This window comes from Oncorhynchus gorbuscha, linkage group LG19 (assembly GCF_021184085.1).
Source record: "Oncorhynchus gorbuscha isolate QuinsamMale2020 ecotype Even-year linkage group LG19, OgorEven_v1.0, whole genome shotgun sequence".
Lineage (NCBI taxonomy): Eukaryota > Metazoa > Chordata > Actinopteri > Salmoniformes > Salmonidae > Oncorhynchus > Oncorhynchus gorbuscha.
Genome location: NC_060191.1, coordinates 50,864,173 through 50,883,904, shown reverse-complemented (window position 1 = coordinate 50,883,904; position 19,732 = coordinate 50,864,173). Strand labels below are relative to the sequence as shown.

General features: G+C 42.7%; 2 protein-coding genes across 2 annotated transcripts; both read left to right on the top strand.

Annotated features, from left to right (window-relative positions):
* Positions 1-12: 12 nt before the first annotated feature.
* On the top strand, positions 13-4,844 carry LOC124004850 (alpha-2-antiplasmin-like). The gene is made up of 9 exons (XM_046313678.1): positions 13-224; positions 1,069-1,142; positions 1,233-1,307; positions 1,400-1,706; positions 2,120-2,263; positions 2,996-3,184; positions 3,308-3,450; positions 3,645-3,849; positions 4,071-4,844. The coding sequence occupies exons 2-9, from the start codon at positions 1,080-1,082 to the stop codon at positions 4,451-4,453; spliced, it is 1,509 nt and encodes a 502-aa protein (XP_046169634.1). The 5' UTR covers positions 13-224; positions 1,069-1,079; the 3' UTR covers positions 4,454-4,844.
* Positions 4,845-5,778: 934 nt separating this feature from the next.
* LOC124006355 (solute carrier family 13 member 5-like) lies at positions 5,779-18,997 on the top strand. The gene is made up of 12 exons (XM_046316329.1): positions 5,779-6,248; positions 7,862-7,990; positions 8,976-9,112; positions 9,512-9,729; positions 9,924-10,098; positions 10,219-10,341; positions 10,476-10,688; positions 12,209-12,315; positions 12,458-12,579; positions 15,932-16,093; positions 18,264-18,401; positions 18,656-18,997. Exons 1-12 carry the CDS (start codon positions 6,147-6,149, stop codon positions 18,779-18,781), a joined length of 1,752 nt encoding a protein of 583 aa, XP_046172285.1. The 5' UTR covers positions 5,779-6,146; the 3' UTR covers positions 18,782-18,997.
* The last annotated feature ends 735 nt before the right edge of the window (positions 18,998-19,732 follow it).

Genomic DNA, 19,732 nt, shown 5'->3' with positions numbered 1-19,732 from the left:
CTCTGTCAGGCTCACTGTTTGACCCCTGAATCGGTCTCAATATTTACATTTACAAACAAGTAGTGACATATATGAAGCACAGATCAATGAAAGTTGAAATTTAACAGCCTGCTGAGCAACTGGCAGTATTTTGCAAATGAGAATTCTGCCATTGCACGTTTAGTGTGTATGTCGCTCTCTCTTTTTAGACAGGATAGCAGGTGTCCCATCTTCATTTTGTCAAGGTAAGATCAAACATTTGGGAATTTATGTTATGGCTTATGATTTAACTGATTTACACTTTCATTTATTCAAGTAATGTTTCAGCTAAACCTTTGCCTCAGTGTAATAGTAGTAGGCCTAATAGTAAGAGATAGTTATAGTAATAGAGTAACACTTGAGGTTGCCCCTTGATTATGTGTTCATCTAAACCAAATATCACTAATTGTCCAATTGCCAACAGTTAACATTTTGTTTTCCTGTTTTTGGTATGTGATGAAGAAATAGCAAGTAGTTCATGTACTTGGTCATAAATTATTAAAGTAAATCCCCTCAATGTGTATTTGTGGCAAGGCTTGCCATTATGTAGATACGCAGCTAGCTAGTGTTCTCAACTAACCAGATTTACCAGCTGCTGGTCTTGCTAACCAGCTTTACCAGAACAAGAGAGCCCAAAATGTTACTGTCTGTACTAAGTCACCATCTTTCAGGTGGTCTCTTTAAATTAAGAATCCATATAGAGGGGGAGACATGGGATTATGTACTTCTAAATTAAATGTGCATCACAATTTTTATTTATTTTTTATGTTTAACTACAGGTGTGAATGTTTTGTATGATATACCTTAGTAAATACATGTTTTCTTCAAGGGAATAGTCTGTTTTGTAATGTTTTATATTTTAAAAGGAGATACACTGCTGTACCATACTAAATAAGTTGATACAACAGTTTTTTGTTTGTCATTGCGAAAGACTATTATCTATCCTAAATGTCAGGTTGCTGTCGTCCTTCAACTGTGATTCATTCCATTGACAGGAATTGAATAGGCCAGCCTTATTGGGTAATAGCTTGTTACCCTCTGTTGTTTCAGGCTGGCTGTTCATGGACATGGACCTTCGTCTACTATCACTCCTGTTGTTCTGTGTCTGCAGACAAGGACTAACTGTAAAGCACTGAAACTAATCATCAACATCAATCGTGCTTTTTCTGAAAGATGTGCAACATTCTCATATCACTGTTTTTCCCTTCAAGCAGAATGGAGAAGTGTCAAATGATGCTCCAATCCCTCTGGTCCCTCTCATCCCATTGATGCCCAGCCACCCTAAAGAGGTCTGTTGCCAAAGCAGAATACACAGCTTGCATACCCTCCATGTGCCTTTTCACTCTACATTCTCTTAACCCAACACAATCCACTCTTCCAGGAATCAGGGACTTCAGCCCCTAGTACACAGGAGCCTCCAAACACAAGTCCCACCTCATATACGTGCACAGCACCTCCCCTCGTGACGACCAGTGCCCCAGGTGGGAGCTCGTCTGAGGAGGATAATCAACAGCAGGATGGGGGTTGTAGGGCCCAGGCCCGCAGGCCAAAATCCAGGCAGGCCTTAGCTGGTGCCATCCAGAGGTTGGGCATGAAGCTCTTGGGCCAGATGAAGACAGGACCTGAGCAGCCCAATGTCATCATATCCCCCCTCAGCATATCCCTGGCACTCTCCCAGCTGGCTCTGGGTATAACATGTTCTGTTTTTGGTGTTTTTGTAGGAGTGATTAAAACGTTTTAGAAATGTAGGTGTTGTGCATCTATGCTCTTTCAGTATCAACTGTACTTGGCATGGTTTACAGTACCAGCATCACAACCTCTTTTGCTCTGTCCCAAATGGTACTCTATTCCCTATATAGTATGCTACTTTAGACCAGAGGACAATTAGACTCAACATAACCTGTTAGGTACTTGTTTGCTGTAAATGTTGAGCTCAAATCAAATTGGATTCGTCACGTGTACAGTTTAGAGCAGGAGTAAAAGGTGCAGCTAAATGCTTGTGTGCTAGCTCACTCAACGTTGCAGTCCAATAATCAATAACACAGTCAATAAGCTGCAGCATGTTGCATCATCATCATGTCTATCTATGTATGCCTCTCAGGTGCCATGAATGAGACAGAGGAACTGTTGATGCACCATCTCCATGGTGACACGCTGCCCTGCTACCACATGTCTCTACACAACTTCCTGGAACGCCTCCGCAAGAGCGACCTGCAAGTGGCTACACGCCTCTACCTGCAACCAGGTCAGTGTTCACTGCTTCAGGGTTGGGGTCAATTCCATTTAAATTTCAGTCAATTCAGCAAGTACACTGAAATTGCAATTCTCTTAAATGCTTTTCATAGAGGAACATTTGGAATTAGAATGTTGTTTATTTCTTAATAACTGCAGTGGGCTGTATCAGGATCTTAAACAAATCTACTTTGAAACAAAAGTATACACCTCACACATGATTAGGAGCTTAATAAAGAAGACGACACCTGTACCATGTCAGATATAGAGTTGAAATGTAATTTTGAGTTTGCGTCCCAATATTACACTTCATATACATCACAGAAGAGTGAAGTATAACAAAATCACATGGAAACACTGGATTGTCAACGTTTTCGACAAAATAATGTGCATTGATTATGAAATGATAAAAAATCTGAGTAACATTCCACCCATGAGGCCACCAGAGTGTGATTTGGTCATTTGACTGTCGATAAGGGGTTGAAATGGAATTGACCCCAACACTTCACTGCTTACTTGAGTAAGAGGGTTAGGAAGTTAATGGAACATAAAGGAAACAGACTTGGAAATGGAAGGAAGATAAAGACAATAGACACATATTAGGCTTGAGTGTACAGAAGTTCAAACAAGTGACATTGAATGAAACAGTACTTCAAATGGCCAGATATAAGAAAGTACTGATGTGTTACTGACTTTGTGACTTCACAATAACATTATTGAAAGAGTCTTTTGATGTCTATTTCAGGGTTTGAGCCCAAACCAGAGTTTGTTCATCAGTCTCAGGACGTATATGACTCAGAGCCAGTGACCTTGGAAGGGCTGGCTGAGGTCAATGAGTGGGTAGAGAGGGCCACTAATGGAAAAGTGACCGACTTTCTGACCAGTCTGCCACCCAATCTGCTTCTCATGCTCATCAATGCTGTTCACTTCAAAGGTTTGTCATAGTATCTATATACTCAATTCACAATTATATTTCATGTCTGGCATTATCAGTCTGTCTTTCCTTAAATGCTTTTTTCTAATATGATCTCCATAATCACCCATTTGTCCTAAACAGGAGAATGGAAGGCTCGCTTCGACCCACGATTTACCTCCAAAGATGTCTTCTACGTTGACGACAAGCACATGGTCAATGTTGACATGATGATGGGGCCCAAATACCCCTTGAGTCTGCTCATTGATAATGATCTGGAGGCTCAGGTAAGACTCTCACTCCCTCTTGTCCCCTCCTGCTTGACCATTTATGTTTTTCATACTTTTTTTTATGACATATTGTCTTCCTTTTGTCCTTTCTCTCCTGGAATTTCTCTATTCACCCTCCTATTTTCCTGAGTCACAAAATTGTTGCACACTATATTACCTCACTTCATAATTGTCCTCGTCTTCCTGTGCAGGTGGCTCGCTTCCCCTTCAAGAATCAGATGAGCCTGCTGATAGTGATGCCCATGAATGGCCAGGTGAATGTGTCATCCCTCACAGCAAAGCTCAACATCTCTGACCTGTACAACCGCCTGCCCAGAGAGAGACCCATGCAGGTCAAGCTGCCCAAATTTAAACTGGACTACAGCCAGGACCTGCAGGAGGCTCTGACCAACATTGGTAAGTAGTAGAGGATCCATAAGCAGACGAGATTAATATGTGAGGTAGGTATACTAGTGAAAACATTCATACTGTAGATAATAAGGCTTAAAGCACAAGGAAAGGTGAGATACAGATTTTTAAAAACAATTGTACATCTTATTCTTCAACAAAACTGTTGAAAACTTTAGAACTGCCACTCTTTCTCATATACTTAAGTGTGTGATTTGTTCTATTCTCAGGTATGGGGGAATTGTTTGCTAGTCCCAACCTGGCAGCCATAGCTGAGGGCCCTCTGCTGGTGTCCAGTGTGCAGCACAAGTCCAGTATGGAGATCACTGAGGAGGGAGCAGAGGCTGCTGCAGCTACCAACCTGGTCATCTCACGGTCCAACCCCTCTTTTAGCCTCAACCAGCCATTCTTCTTTGCCCTCATGGACGATAAGACACAAGCACCAGTCTTCCTGGGCGTCATCACCAACCCTAACCCTGGAGCTCCTGCTATGCAGAGTAGTGGAGGGTCTGCCAACCTAGATAAAGTACACTACCCCATTGATGACAAGAATGACAAGAATGACAAGAATGACAAGCATTATAGTCACTCTTTTGGTGGGCCACCCAAGTAAACCGAAACCTCTTTCAATGAGGGGAGAGGTAATGGTCTTATCTATTGACCTTGAACTGTACTGCTGTCTGTCAGAGAGGAAGCAAATCCAGATGAGCAACTCAGATGTATGACAACAGCCCAAGTTATCCAAATGGTCAGCTGGATTGAAATGTAACCATTTTTCTAAATGTGAAACTTTTTTTTTTTTTTTTAAATACAAATACTTTTTTATTTTTTCTTTATTTTTATTTTAAATACACAACACACTGAGGTGCCCCACATTCTCTAATGACGTTTACTGCTGATTAAAAATACTAGTATTTCTATCTGATGTTTTGGATTAAATGTATCATGAAAATGCAATATTGTGTATTAGGCTACATGATAAGACATTAAACATGTCAAAATCCTATGTGAGTTTTGGACATTTTTGCCCTGATTCATACATTTTTCATAATTTATGAGTGATAAACATGTCCTATCAATGATTTAGGTCAACTCTGTAGTGATTTTGTACGTCTAAATTAGAAGAAACCAACAAATGGATATGAACAAATGATCATTTCATGTCTAGCTTATTCTGTCCAAACTTAGGTCAAGCACTCAGCCAGTGGTTGTAGACTAGAGACATACACAATAATCCTCACAAACATTACAAAGTGCTTATTCCCTTATATTTACTGTTAAATTCTGGTATTTTCAGAATTCAAATCATGCCACACAAATCCAGGTTCGCAAACAAATGACCTAATGATCACTGAACTGCAGCTAATCAGAAAACCCACAAGGTGGCGATATAAGATCCTTTGAGATCACCTCAGGGTTGTCAGGGTTGTCAGTGATCCTGGATCCTATGGGTCTTATGTGGTGGGAAAAAACTATGTATAATTTGTAACTAATAAAACACTGACTGGAATAAAGTATTGCACTGGACAGATACAATTACCTCATATATCCATATCTTCTGCATGTTCTGTTGTGCCTCTCGCAATCTCAATGAGCTACTACTAAGATAAAGTTTAATCTTGAGAATGACACGTATGGTACACTCCATATGTTTTAATGTTATAAGGGCAATGACTAAGCACAAAAAAATAATCTTGTCCAAATAGTTATGGCATTTGCTGTAATGACATGTAAGAATTGGCTTCAAAAGAAGCAGAAATGTGACTGGGCATGATAGTGGAAAGGCCATATACTGGGTCATAACCCACAGAGCTTAGGAGACCAAAGGGAACATCATTACTGCTGTCTGTGTAGACCCAGAGGACTGTACAGGGAAAGGTCACTGAACAGCATGACACTTCATGGCTCATCAGGCATAATTGCAAACACTATCAATTTTAGGGAAGTAAGGAAAGTTAAGTTTCTAATTTTTGTTAATTTTTGTGCTCATACTTTAAAAAAAAACATATTTTAGGTGTCCTGCTAGTACAGGGTTTCATTTCTCTCTCAGAATCTTTTTTTAAATGGATGTTTATTGAAAGCGTTGTGGTAAAGGTATTCAGGATCCCACCACCGTTAAATCTACGTTTAGCCTTCTCTCTCCATCTTTCTCCCATCATTATATGTTCGTGAGCTCTCTTCCCTCTCCTATTATCAGCTGCGGGACTCCCCCTTTCACTTCCTCCCCTCCCCCGACCTGCTCGAAGTAAAACGACCGTCCCTAGTGCTCTAACTTTCTTTGCCTCTGCATCTCCTAAAGTCATAGGATGGCAGCATTTCTGAAATCCCTTCGGAATCTGAAGAATGAGATCGTTCTATTCTCTACCCCGTTACTTCTTCTCCCGCTTCCTTTAGTCATTGGAACAAAGGTATGTCAATTGTCACATTTGTTTTGCACAGATTCATACAAACGTTTTTATGTTTCAAATATATTTTATGTATCTTGAAAGCGGTTTTATATTTTTGTTTAATTATATTGTTTGATTTGTAAAATGCAAAAGTGGTTGGTAATTTATGAATACTTTACTTTATTACAAATATGTTTGTATAATTAAATTGATCCTAAACCTTCAATTAGACACTTTTTGGAAAATGTATTGAAGCAGGTCTAATCTGTGGTTGAGAGACATTTAGTCATTGCATAGGTTTTGTTCAGCTTTGCACCTGTTGATGCAGCCTGAACAGTGAGTTGCAGCATGGCAGAAGCTATGTAGAACCATTTTTATATTTGTTTAGCAGACACTCTTATCCAGAGTGACTTACAGGAGCAATTAGGGTTAAGTGCCTTGCTCAAGGGCACATTGACAGATTTTTCACCTAGTCAGCTCAGGGATTTGAACGAGAGACCATTCGGTTACTGGTCCAATGCTCCTAAACACTAGGTTACTTGCTGCCCATCATCCCTGTGCCCTGAAACGGTGTCAAAGACAGTTGTTTTAACAATATATGGCAGGTAATTTCCAGCGTGGGAACACTGGTTACACTGAATCCTCCTGTCATAGGTTCTTCAAATGCCACCCTATTCACTATAGTGCACTACTTTGACCATAGCCCCTAGTCTAAAGTAGTGCACTACATAGGGAATAGGGTGCCATTTGGAACATAGACTTTACATGCCACCGAAGTGGAGACTCGGTCCAAGTGTTGCCACCACTGCATCATGTGTTCTCACCCATGTGGCTATAAGCATGTTATCTTTGTCTAATTCTTGGTGTGTAGTTTCAGTGTATCAGAATCAATACTAACTACGTCATCATACCTAATCTGTCATGCACACACACACACACACACACACACACACACACACACACACACACACACACACACACACACACACACACACACACACACACACACACACACACACACACACACACACACACACACACACACACACACACACACACACACACACACACACACACACATCATAGAGGACTGCTGAGTAATACGTGTGGACTGATCAGTGTACAGTAGAGACTAGCAGGTGCTGCCATAGACTACAACACAAAGTGATCTTTAACCCCAATCAACATACCTCGGTACCAATCAACTATAATCTCTCCAATTTAGGATTATATAATGTAACTTTTGTGTCATATAATTTTCCTGTCACTAACAGCAGTACAGATCTGCTATCTAAATTTGATCACACTGTTGTCGCAGAGAATATTCCTGCACAGAAGGAAATGCAAATTGTAGTATATTCAAGGCTTGAAAAAGCTTCTAAGGTTTGTAATTTTCATTTTGAAATGTCAGACTTGCCCTAACAAAAAATGTATCCACCCCTAAAAAAAATTATATGAATTCAGATAATAATGAACATTTCCTGTCTGCAGGATTATTTTCCTGCTGTGAGAAGCAGGGTCAAATTAAGATATTGCATCTGTATGAGCCAGCAGTATTCATTCCCAGGTGTTGTGGTGTGTTGGATGTTCTGACCTGTTGGTGACCTGTTAGATCTTATGTATGTGTTGTGCAGGAGGCAGCATGTGCCTATGTGATCATCCTGATGGCAGTGTACTGGTGTACAGAGGCCTTACCTCTGGCTGTCACTGCCCTGCTCCCTGCTGTCCTCTTCCCCATGTTTGGCATCATGCAGTCCAAAGATGTAAGACAGCCTCTATTTCAAGCCATCTTTCAATAACATGATGAATGAAACTACTATAAAACTGTCTAATGAAACTGTACTATAATAGCCTACTAATATTAAATATATACTGAACAAAAATATGAACGCAACATGTAAAGTATTGGTCTCATGTTTCATGAGCTGAAATAAAAGGTCCCAGAAATGTTCCATAAGCACAAAAAGGTTATTTCTCTCAAATATTGGGCACAAATTTGTTTACATCCCTGTTAGTGAGCATTTCTCCTTTGCCAAGATAATCCATACACCTGACATGTGTGGCATATCAAGAAACTGAATAAACCGCATGAATTACATAGGTGCACCTTCTGCCAGGGACAATAAAAGGCCACTTTAAAATGTGCAGTTTTGTCATACAACACAATCTCACAGATGTCTCAAGTTTTGAAGGAGCATGCAATTGGCATGCTGACTGCAGGAATGTCCACCAGAGCTGTACCCAGATAATTTTATGTTAATTTCTCTACCATAAGCCGCCTCCAACGTTGTTTTAGAGAATTTGGCAATACGTCCAACCTGCCACAGAACCTCAGACCACGTTTAACCATGTCAGCCCAGGACCTCCACATCCGGCTTTTTCACCTGCGGGACCGTCTGGGACCAGCCACCTGGACAGCTGATGAAACTGAGGAGTATTTCTGTCTGTAATAAAGCCCTTTTGTGGGGAAAAACTCATTCTGATTGGCTGGGCCTGGCTCCCATAGCTGCGCCCCTGCCCAGTCATGTGAAATCCATAAATTAGGGCCTAATGAATTTATTTCAATTTACTGATTTCCTTATATGAATTGTAGCTCAGTGGAATCGTTGAAATTGTTGTGTTTATATTTGTGTTCAGTATACTTCACAATGGTGTCTGCACATTGTTTACAGTATTGGTAGATGTTTGCATATGCTTACACAAATACACTGTGGACCCATGAGTCACTTGTCTGTGTGTGTCTTCCAGGTGTGTATGCAGTACCTGAAGGACACCAACATGTTGTTTGTGGGAGGACTGATGGTGGCGGTGGCAGTGGAGCACTGGAACCTGCACAAACGCATTGCCCTTCGAGTGCTGCTCTTTGTAGGGGTGCGCCCCGCTCTGTGAGTGACCCTCAACTAACTAACTGACCGACCGACCGAACGAAAAAACGAGCTAACTAACTAACGAACCCATCAATACAAATCCTTTGCTATTGTTGGGACTATATCTATCTCTAGAGAAGGGAAATCAGTTCATCTGTCTGACTATCTACAGATATAGATATAATATTGTATTGACCCTGCCGTTATACATGATGAGGACATATTACCTAACATTTCACTCTCTCCGTGTCAGAGTGTATTTAGCCTTTTAACTGATCATTTTTTTTGTCTTATGACCTTCTAAAAGCTCATACATGCTTATAACAAGTTATAAAGCATTTAACCTGTATGCTATGCCTGAAGTAAAGTGTTACAGAATATTCTTATTCCACATTCTTTGGTTTCCTGTCTCTCCAGTCTGATGCTGGGCTTCATGGGGGTGACAGCCTTCCTGTCCATGTGGATCAGTAACACAGCCACCACAGCCATGATGGTGCCCATCGTCCAGGCTGTTCTCGAGCAGCTCAACAACTACACAGAGACTGAGATGCCTGTGATCCTCAGCACTGAGGAGGACATCCAGCCTCAGGAACCCACTGACAGCAAACAGACGGAGAAACAGGCAGAGGGACATGGTGAGCACTGAGCAGAGGACTAATTAATGAACAGTTCATTTGTGTTTTTAATGAAAGAGTTTATTATCCGTTGAATGAGCTCGAGGACCATGTAAGCATATTATGGGGCATCTATATGAGAAGTGTGCATTGGAAATGTTTGCTTTGAGACTATTTATGCTGTTAACGTTTCTATTTGGACTGTGTTTGTCCAGTTGTGGTGACCTGTTTAGACCCGTTTGTGGAGGCTATCCGGCGTAAGGAGGCTGCAGACAAGAAGAAGATGTGTAAGGGCATGACGCTGTGTGTGTGCTACGCTGCCAGCATCGGGGGCACTGCCACCCTCACAGGGACTGGGCCCAACCTGGTGCTCAAGGGACAGATGAACCAGTGGGTACCTTCAGCTATGGATAGTGTCCTCAGTGTATTTCAGTACTTTCAAGTCATGTATCTTTCAAATAATATTTTTCTTTATGTGTTAATGTTACTCATTTTTTATGTTTCCCTCAGGCTGTTTCCTAACAATGGCGATGTCATCAATTTTGCGTCCTGGTTCGGCTTTGCTTTCCCCAACATGATCCTGATGCTGACCCTGGCTTGGCTCTGGCTGCAGTTTGTCTTCATGGGATTCAAGTGAGTTTCAGATCAAAATGTGATGTTTTATCTTTCAGTCAGAGATCATCCTCATTTGAATCACTCTACTGAATTAAATTTACTACTGAAGTCACCCTTTAAGCCTCAACCCCTTTCTCTCCCTCCATTCCCAGTTTTAAGAAGACGTGGGGCTGTGGGGCAGTAAAGACAGAGAAAGAGATAGCTGTGTACAATGTGATCAAGGAGCAGCATCGTCAGCTGGGCTCCATGTCTTTTGGAGAGCTGAGTGTGTTGGGTCTCTTCAGTTGTCTGGTGGTTCTGTGGTTCACCAGAGATCCTGGCTTTGTGGCAGGCTGGGCCACATACATCTTCAATGCTGACGCAGAGTACGGCCCTTTATTGTTCATGCATACTACACTGTACATACACAGCATATTTCACAGGCCTGGTATGCTTTCCAAATGGCATTCTATTCCCTTTATAGTTCACTACTTTTGACCAGGGGCCATATTGCTCTGGTCAAATGAGCCATTAAGGGAATATGGTGCCATATGAGATGCAGCCTTATTCAAAACAAAGAAGACTTGAGACCATTACAAAAACATTACATTGACCAATTATACACTATATATACAAAATTATGTGGACACCCGTTCAATTAGTGGATTCGGCTATTTCAGCCACACCCGTTGCTGACAGGTGTATAAAATTGAGCACACATCCCTGCAATCTCCATAGACAAACATTGGCAGTAGAATGGCCTTACTGAAGAGCTCAGCGACTATCAACGTGATACTGTCATATGCCACCTTTCCAGCAAGTCAGTTTGTCAAATTTCTGCCCTGCTTGAGCTGCCTTGGTCAACTGTAAGTGCTGCTATTTGTAAGTGCTGTTATTTTGAAGTGGAAATGTCAAGGAGCAACAACGGCTCAGCTGCGAAGGGGTAGGCCACAAAAGCTCACAGAACGGGTCACTTCACTACCGAGTTTCAAACTGCCTCTGGAAGCAACGTCAGCACAAGAACTGTCGATCTGGAGGTTCATGAGATTGGTTTCCATGGCCGAGCAGCCGCACACAAGCCTAAGATCGCCGTGTGCAATGCCAAGCGTCGACTGGAGTGGTGTAAAGCTCACTGCCTTTGGACTCTGGAGCAGTGAAAACATTATCTGGAGTGATGAATCACACTTCACCATCTGGCAGTCCGGTGGATGAATCTGGGTTTAGCAGATGCCAGGAAAACGCTACCTGCCCCAATGCATAGCGCCTACTGTAAAGTTTGGTGGAGGAGGAATAATGGTCTGGAGCTGTTTTTCATGGTTCAGGCCCCTTAGTTCCAGTGAAGGGAAATCTTAATGCAACATCATATAATCACATTCTTCCAACTTGGTGGCAACAGTTTGGGGAAGGCCCTTTCCTGTTTCAGCATAACAAAGTCCCTGTGCACAAAGCGAGGTCCATACAGAAATGGTTTGTCGAGATTGGTGTGGAAGAACTTGACTGGCCTGCACAGAGCCCTGACCTCAACCCTATCGAACACCTTTGGGATGAATTGGAATGCCAACTGTGAGCCAGGGGTAATCGCACAACATCATTGCCCAACCTCACTAATGCTCTTGTGGCTGGATGGAAGCAAGTCCCTGTAGCAATGTTCCAACATCTAGTGGAAATTCTTCCCAGAAGAGTGGAGGCTGTTATGGCAGCAAAGTGGGGACCAACTTCATATTAATGCCCATGATTGTGGAATGAGATGTTTGACAAGCAGGTGTCCACATACACCACATTACCAAAAGTATCTCACTTCCCATATGCTTCAATAATTCACAAGAAAAAATAAGCAAGAAAACATTAATTGTATGTCTGAATGCTGACAGATAACCACCCTATCTTTATCCATTCTTCCCTCCAGGTATGTAACTGATGCCACAGTGGCAGTGTTCATCGCTGTCCTTCTCTTCGTCCTGCCTTCCAAGCCCCCACGCTTCTGTTGCAGGAGGTCCCAAAGCTTTGACACTGGTAAACCATGTTTTAAAACACATAAAATGTAACAAGCACAGTACCTGATCTTGAGTATGCTACTTTAGTATCTAAGGATATGAAGACTTGAAGACCATTACAATAGCATATCTGTAACAGTGATTCGTTAACCCCTCTACAGAGCATCAACACCCAGCTGGCCCCACACCAGCTCTGCTGACCTGGAAGGTGGCCCAGAAGAAGTTACCCTGGAGCATCGTTCTCCTCTTGGGGGGAGGGTTCGCCCTGGCCAAGGGCAGCGAGGTGAGAGACAAGGGCCAGTATGTACATACAGATGTAGGATCACCCTGTTGCAGGGGAACTTTCCGGACATCCTGGCAATGCAAAACCTGTAGTGTATTTGAGGTTTATTAATGAATTATAATCAAATATAATAGGTCTGGGACAGGTAGCACGTCCGGTGAACAGGTCAGGATTCCATAGCCGCAGGCAGAACAGTCGAAACGGGAGCAGCAGCACGGCCAGGTGGACTGGGGATAGCAAGGAGTCATCATGCCAGGTAGTCCTGAGGCATGGTCCTAGGGCTCAGGTTCTCAGAGAGAGAGAAAGAGAGAATTAGAGAGAGCATACTTAAATTCACACAGGACACCGGATAAGACAGGAGAAGTACTCCAGATATAACAAACTGATCCTAGCCCCCCGACACATAAACTACTGCAGCATAAATACTGGAGGCTGAGACAGGAGGGGTCAGGAGACACTGTGGCCCCATCCGATGATACCCCCGGACAGGGACAAACAGGAAGGATATTACCCCATCCACTTTGCCAAAGCACAGCCCCCACACCACTAGAGGGATATCTTCAACCACCAACTTACCATCCTGAGACAAGGCCGAGTATAGCCCACAAAGATCTCCGCCACGGCACAACCCAAGGGGGGGGGGGGGCGCCAACCCAGACAGGAAGATCACATCAGTGACTCAACCCACTCAAGTGATGCACCCCTCCTAGGGACGGCATGAAAGAGCACCAGTAAGCCAGTGACTCAGCCCCTGTAATAGGGTTAGAGGCAGAGAATCCCAGTGGAAAGAGGGGAACCGGCCAGGCAGAGAAAGCAAGGGTGGTTCGCTGCTCCAGAGCCTTTCCGTTCACCTTCACACTCCTGGGCCAGACTACACTCAATCAGATGACCCACTGAAGAGATGTATAAGGGTTTTCCTCCTCTTCGCCTGAAGAGTGTAGCAAGGATCGGACCAAGATGCGGCGTGGTAAGTGTCCATGGTTGTTTATTTAAAAACATAAACTGAACACTCAATGAATACAAAACAATAAACGTGAACAAAACCGAAACAGTACCGTGTGGCGAACAGACACAGAAACAATCACCCACAAAACAGTGAAACCCAGGCTACCTAAGTATGATTCTCAATCAGAGACAACTAACGACACCTGCCTCTGATTGAGAACCATACTAGGCCGAACACAGAAAAACAACCTAGAAACACAAAACATAGAATGCCCACCCAACTCACGTCCTGACCAACTAAAACAAACAAATAACACAAGAACCAGGGTCAGAACGTGACAAGATGAGTCTTCAGTAAAGACTTAAAGGTTGAGACCAAGTTTGCGTCTCTCACATGGGTAGGCAGACCAATTCCATAAAAATGGAGCTCTATAGGAGAAAGCCCTGCCTCCAGCTGTTTGCTTAGACATTCTAGGGACAATTAGGAGGCCTGCTTCTTGTGACCGTAGCGTACGTGTAGGTATGTACGGAAGGACGAAATCAGAGAGATAGGTAGGAGCAAGCCCATGTAATGCTTTGTAGGTTAGCAGTAAAACCTTGAAAACAGCCCTTGCCTTGACAGGAAGCCAGTGTAGGGAGGCTAGCACTGGAGTAATATGTAATATGATCAAACTTTTGGGTTCTAGTAAGGATTCTAGCAGCCGTATTTAGCACCAACTGAAGTTTATTTAGTGCTTTATCCGGGTAGCTGGAAAGTAGAGCATTGCAGTAGTCTAACCTAGAAGTAACAAAGGCATGGATTAATTATCTGATTTTTGCAATGTTACGTAGATGGAAAAAAGCTGTCCTTGAAACAGTCTTGATATGTTCGTCAAAAGAGAGATCAGCGTAGAGAGTAACGCTGAGGTCCTTCACAGTTTTATTTGAGACGACTGTACAACCATTAAGATTAATTGTCAGATTCAACAGAAGATCTCTTTGTTTCTTGGGACCTAGAACAAGCATCTCTGTTTGGTCCGAGTTTAAAAGTAGAAAGTTTGCAGCCATCCACTTCCCTATGTCTTAAACACAGGCTTCTAGCGAGGGCACTTTTGGGGCTTTACCATGTTTCATTTAAATGTACAGCTGTGTGTCATCCGCATAGCAGTGAAAGTTAACATTATGTTTTCAAATGACATCCCCAAGAGGTAAAATATATGGTGAAACAATAGTGGTCCTAAAACGGATCCTTGAGGAACACCGAAATTTACAGTTGATTTGTCAGAGGACAAGCCATTCACAGAGACAAACTGATATCTTTCCGACAGATAAGATCTAAACCAGGCCAGAACTTGTCAGTGTAGACCAATTTGGGTTTCCAATCTCTCCAAAAGAATGTGGTGATCGATGGTATCAAAAGCAGCACTAAGGTGTAGGAGCACGAGGACAGATGCAGAGCCTCAGTCTGATGCCATTAAAAGGTAATTTACCACCTTCACCTTCATAATCCACATAGTAATTAATTTCCTGTTGCTGCAGGATTATTTTCCTGCTGTAGCAAACTGGCTCACATTAAAATTCTATATCTCTACAATATAATCTTTGTTCGCTTTCCACAGAAACGTTTTAACCAAAAAAGGCAGATCCTCACTGAGAACTGAATCATCCCATATTTCATCAGGATCATTGTGACAAAGGGACATTTTTGATTAGTCAACACAGCAACACCCTGTTCACTTCCCAAGTACGATGAAACGTAGGGCATATAATGTGGGATGATACAGGTAACATATTAGCTGCTTACTTAGCTACTAAAGTAGACTAAAATCAACCTTTCTGTTTTTGAAAAACTGTACACAGTATGTACAGGTAACTGCCAAAATAAAGGAAACAAAACACCATCATAAAGTGTCTTAATAGGGCGTTAGTCACCAAGAGCACAATGTGCCTTGACATAGTTTCTACTATTGTCTGGAACGCTATTGGAGGGATGCGACACCATTTTGTTTTGTTGATGGTGGTGGGAAACACTGTATCTGGCGCCACTCCAGAATCTCCCATAAGTGTTCAATTGGGTTGAGTTCTGGCGACTGAGACACATACAAACACAAATATACACACACAAACACTTTAAACCCCTTATGCCACTTTGAAACCTCTCTTCTAGCCATGGTAGCCAAAATAATGGACAACTGGACATTTTTAAACACGACCCTAAGCATGATGGGATGTTAATTGCTTATTTAATTCAGGAACCAAATCTGTGTTGAAGCACCTGCTTAATTTACTCGAGTGTTTCCTTTATTTTGGTAGTTACAGTGCCTGAACATGTGTAGATGTATGTGAGTCTGGTTATGTATCCGACACTAAAAGAAGAGTGCCATGGTTGTTTGAGACTGATTGCATGGTTTTGTACATGCCCCTGCAGGAGTCAGGTCTGTCTATGTGGATGGGGGACCAGATGACTCCCCTCCACACCATCCCACCCTGGGCCATCGCTGTCATCCTGTGTCTGCTGATCGCCATCTTCACAGAGTGCACCAGTAATGTGGCCACTGCTACTCTCTTCCTACCTGTCCTCGCCTCAATGGTAAGACTCAACACACAGCTCTGTATTAATAACACAATACTAGGCAATTGTTACATGGAGTGGAACAGGGGAACCCAAGAGCAGACTCAGATGAGGAGACTGAGATGAAGTAACCAAGGTATTAATTGAAACACAGGGGGAAGATGAAGTGCAGGTCAGGGGAAGCTCGGGCAGGTTGCAGGAAACAAGGTGCAGAGGCTGAGGCTGGAGCGAGAGGAGTTGGGACAGGGTAAGCAGGTCCGTTGGGGAATCCAAGGGAGTAGTAGAGTGGGGAATACAGGACAGAGTAGCAGGATGAAGAGACGTGGGACTGGAGACAGGGACCAGAGTCCGAGCGGGCTGAACTGTAGCGGAGAGGAAAACAGCATCAGGCAAGGAAAACAGGCACAACAAGCTAACAGGATCTAAATAGTAACAAACGGCTAGAAGCGTAGACTGACTGAGCAGAGATTACGATCTGGCAGTGTGGAAGTGGCAGGACTGGGTATTTGTAGAGGTCTTGATTATGGAACAGGTTGCAGCTGGTGGCGATCGGCTCTGAATCCAGCACACCTGTCTCCGCCCACACTATCTCACAGAGAGCGAGAGAGAGAGGGAGAGAGCACTGGGGGAGTGGCGGCAGGTCAAGGAGACACAGGATGAGCATTAGAGGGCGTGGCAGAAGCAGATGTAACAGCCCTACTACACAATACCACACCACTACACAATACTACACAATACTTCACAATACTACTCTACTGCACAATACTACACCCTACTACAATCCTAACCAATACTACATTATAATACTACAAAATACTATACTACTATACAATAGTACACAATACTACACTACTACACAATACTGTTCAATACTACACAATATTAAAATACTCCACAATACTGCACAATACTACACTACTGCACAATGCTACACTACTACACAATATTACAGTATTACACAACTGGAAGCAGGAATACAATAGCTATCCAGTCTGGTAAACTGCTCTGTCACACGGATACGTATAGTACATGCAGCAGCAATACTTTCAATAGCCTGAACACTGTAGCTCCTTGATATGAAGTACAGTGCTTACCAGTGTAAACCCATTCAGAAATCTCCCCTATAGGAGTGCAGCATTGAAACTACTCCCCGTGGAAGCCGGCCTACATGTCCTTGTTTGGCTGCCCTGGCCTGTGTTGTTAGTAATTTGAGATGAATATATTTGGTCCCCTTCCCTGGGCCCCTCCTTCTATAGCCACCCTGCCAAACACACCAATTGAGTTCTGTGACTTGTCCTGGTGCCCACCCCCATCTACACTGATGAATGGTATCACTGTGCCCAGTGCCCAAGCACTCAGAGAGGACCCAAGCTGGGCCATGCCGGAATGTGCCAAGCTTGGGTATAGAGAGAAGGATTTATTAAGGTCAAAGCCAACAGGAGTGCATGAAGATGACATAAGTATAGAAAAGGGTGAGTGAAAGAGGGGAAGGAGAGGAAGAAAAATGGGGTTAGTGAACCAACTACTAGTTACAGTGAAGTCTGGGAAAGAGAGGATGCTAAGATGTGTGATTTTGTGTCTAGCTGCTTGTTTTATGTCTGTATTGTCTTTCCAGACTGCTACAAAAATAAATCCAACTAAATGATATAACATCCATTATATCTGTTGAGGAAGGTCCTGACAGAGGAACTCATTACTGTCGTGTGAATTTTTGGGGGATAATATTCAACTCTACCGAGGCTTACATTCTAATCTGTGTTTTGCTATTACAATGTGGTTCTACACCGTTCTGGATGCGTTTCTGTGGTGCGTTTCCATTTTGCCTGCCATGACTCAGACCCCAAACAACATAGCATGTATAAGAATTACATCTTAATTACACACGCCTAATGGACGATTTTGAACCCTAGAATTACAAACACTAAAATCAGAGATAGTGTTATGAGCCAGTGATTACGGTGCAGAAAAGCACCAAAGCAGACATGAGTGTTGTCATTAGGGATGCGTCCCAAATGGCGCCCTATTCCCTATATAGTGCACTACTTTTGACTAGTGTGCATAGCCTCTGGTCAAAAGTAGTTCACTATGTAGGGAAAACGTGTGCCATTTGGGACTCATAGTAAGAGTGTCCTCCTCAGCCCTGGCTCAGACAGCTAAAGATGTGTGTCTGTCTGTGTTTTTATTTCAGTCCCAGTCCATTGGAATGAATCCTCTGTACGTCATGGTGCCTTGTACTCTCAGTGCTTCCTTTGCCTTCATGCTACCTGTGGCCACACCGCCCAATGCTATCGTCTTCTCATACGGCTACCTCAAGGTTTCTGACATGGTGAGTTACAGTACATCATTTTATAAAAATAATATAATCTAGTGAATTGTCTATCTTATTATTCATTAACAAAAATAAATAATAGCAAACAAATCCTAAATCAATTTAGGAAATTTCTTAATATGTCATTTACAAATCATTTGAGGACAATTGTCCTGGGCCACAGATCACTTGATTGCCTTCTCTTGTTTGAATGATTGCTAACAGAACTTGAAATTAATTGCACCTCATTTTACTTTCCTGCTCTCTCCCAGGCTAGGACAGGTATAGTGATGAACATCATTGGCATCCTGTGCATCACTCTGGCCATCAACAGCTGGGGCAGGGCCATGTTCCACCTAGACACCTTCCCTACTTGGGCCAACACTACTGGGGTTTGAGGGCACCGAGGGGCCACGGTCCACACCATGAGGAATGCACATAGAGGGCCCTTAATGTGCCATGGACCTCTGGTGAGAAAGGCAACAACGTGACTGGTCGTGATAGGTTGTTGGGAGAAAAGCCACATGGCTTCCATTACAAAGGACACTTGAATAACCCTGTGGAAAGAGAGGATGGATGGATGGATGGATGGATGGATGGATGGATGGATGGATGGTGGGTGGGTGGGTGGGTGGGTGGGTGGGTGGGTGGGTGGGTGGGTGGGTGGGTGGGTGGATGAGTGGGTGGGTGGGTGGGTGGGTGGTCAGATGGGTGGGGGGATTGGAGGATGAGTTTAACTGGAGAGATGAGGTTAAAAGTAGCACTACTGTACTTTTAATGCTGTAATGTGTTATACAGTGTATGTCCAGTTCCATTTAAAATGCCCAAGTATTATCTCCATCAAATTATCATGTTCTCAACTTCTCACTCTCAGAAGAAGGTTCTGCCTCATATTTGTTGGTCTGTTTATATCTAAAGACCCATAGTTCAAATCCTTTTGGGGTTTAAATTTTTTTGATAAACTGTTAATTTGCACAAAATAGCTTCTGAACTATGTTTCCATGACCAAATAATGTATGCCATCTTCTCTTTTTGCAAATCTATAGTCTTATATTAACTTGTTTTAATCTTGCTCGTAGTCAATGGTGAAACATGGTGCATTGTACTTCCGACCCCATTTGAACTTTGAATACTGTATGACTGTATAACTTGAGATCCCTCTGTACACACTTTTCTAAACTTGAATCATTGGGGCTGGAAAATGCAAACATATTGAAAACTCAGATATGTGAATACACTGTACAATGGTTACTGTGTGCGGACACTGACATTTCTCCTTTACTATAACAGTAATATAATATGTAATTCAATACTTTTGATTGAATTATTGGTATGTTATCTTGATCAAA

Coding starts and splice junctions, on each gene's coding strand:
- LOC124004850 (XM_046313678.1), top strand. CDS start 1,080: ATGGACATGGACCTTCGTCTACTATCACTCCTGTTGTTCTGTGTCTGC. Junction 1,308..1,399: donor TGCCCAGCCACCCTAAAGAG/GTCTGTTGCCAA, acceptor CCACTCTTCCAG/GAATCAGGGACTTCAGCCCC. Junction 3,185..3,307: donor CAATGCTGTTCACTTCAAAG/GTTTGTCATAGT, acceptor TGTCCTAAACAG/GAGAATGGAAGGCTCGCTTC.
- LOC124006355 (XM_046316329.1), top strand. CDS start 6,147: ATGGCAGCATTTCTGAAATCCCTTCGGAATCTGAAGAATGAGATCGTT. Junction 10,689..12,208: donor ATCTTCAATGCTGACGCAGA/GTACGGCCCTTT, acceptor TCTTCCCTCCAG/GTATGTAACTGATGCCACAG. Junction 12,580..15,931: donor CCCTGGCCAAGGGCAGCGAG/GTGAGAGACAAG, acceptor ATGCCCCTGCAG/GAGTCAGGTCTGTCTATGTG.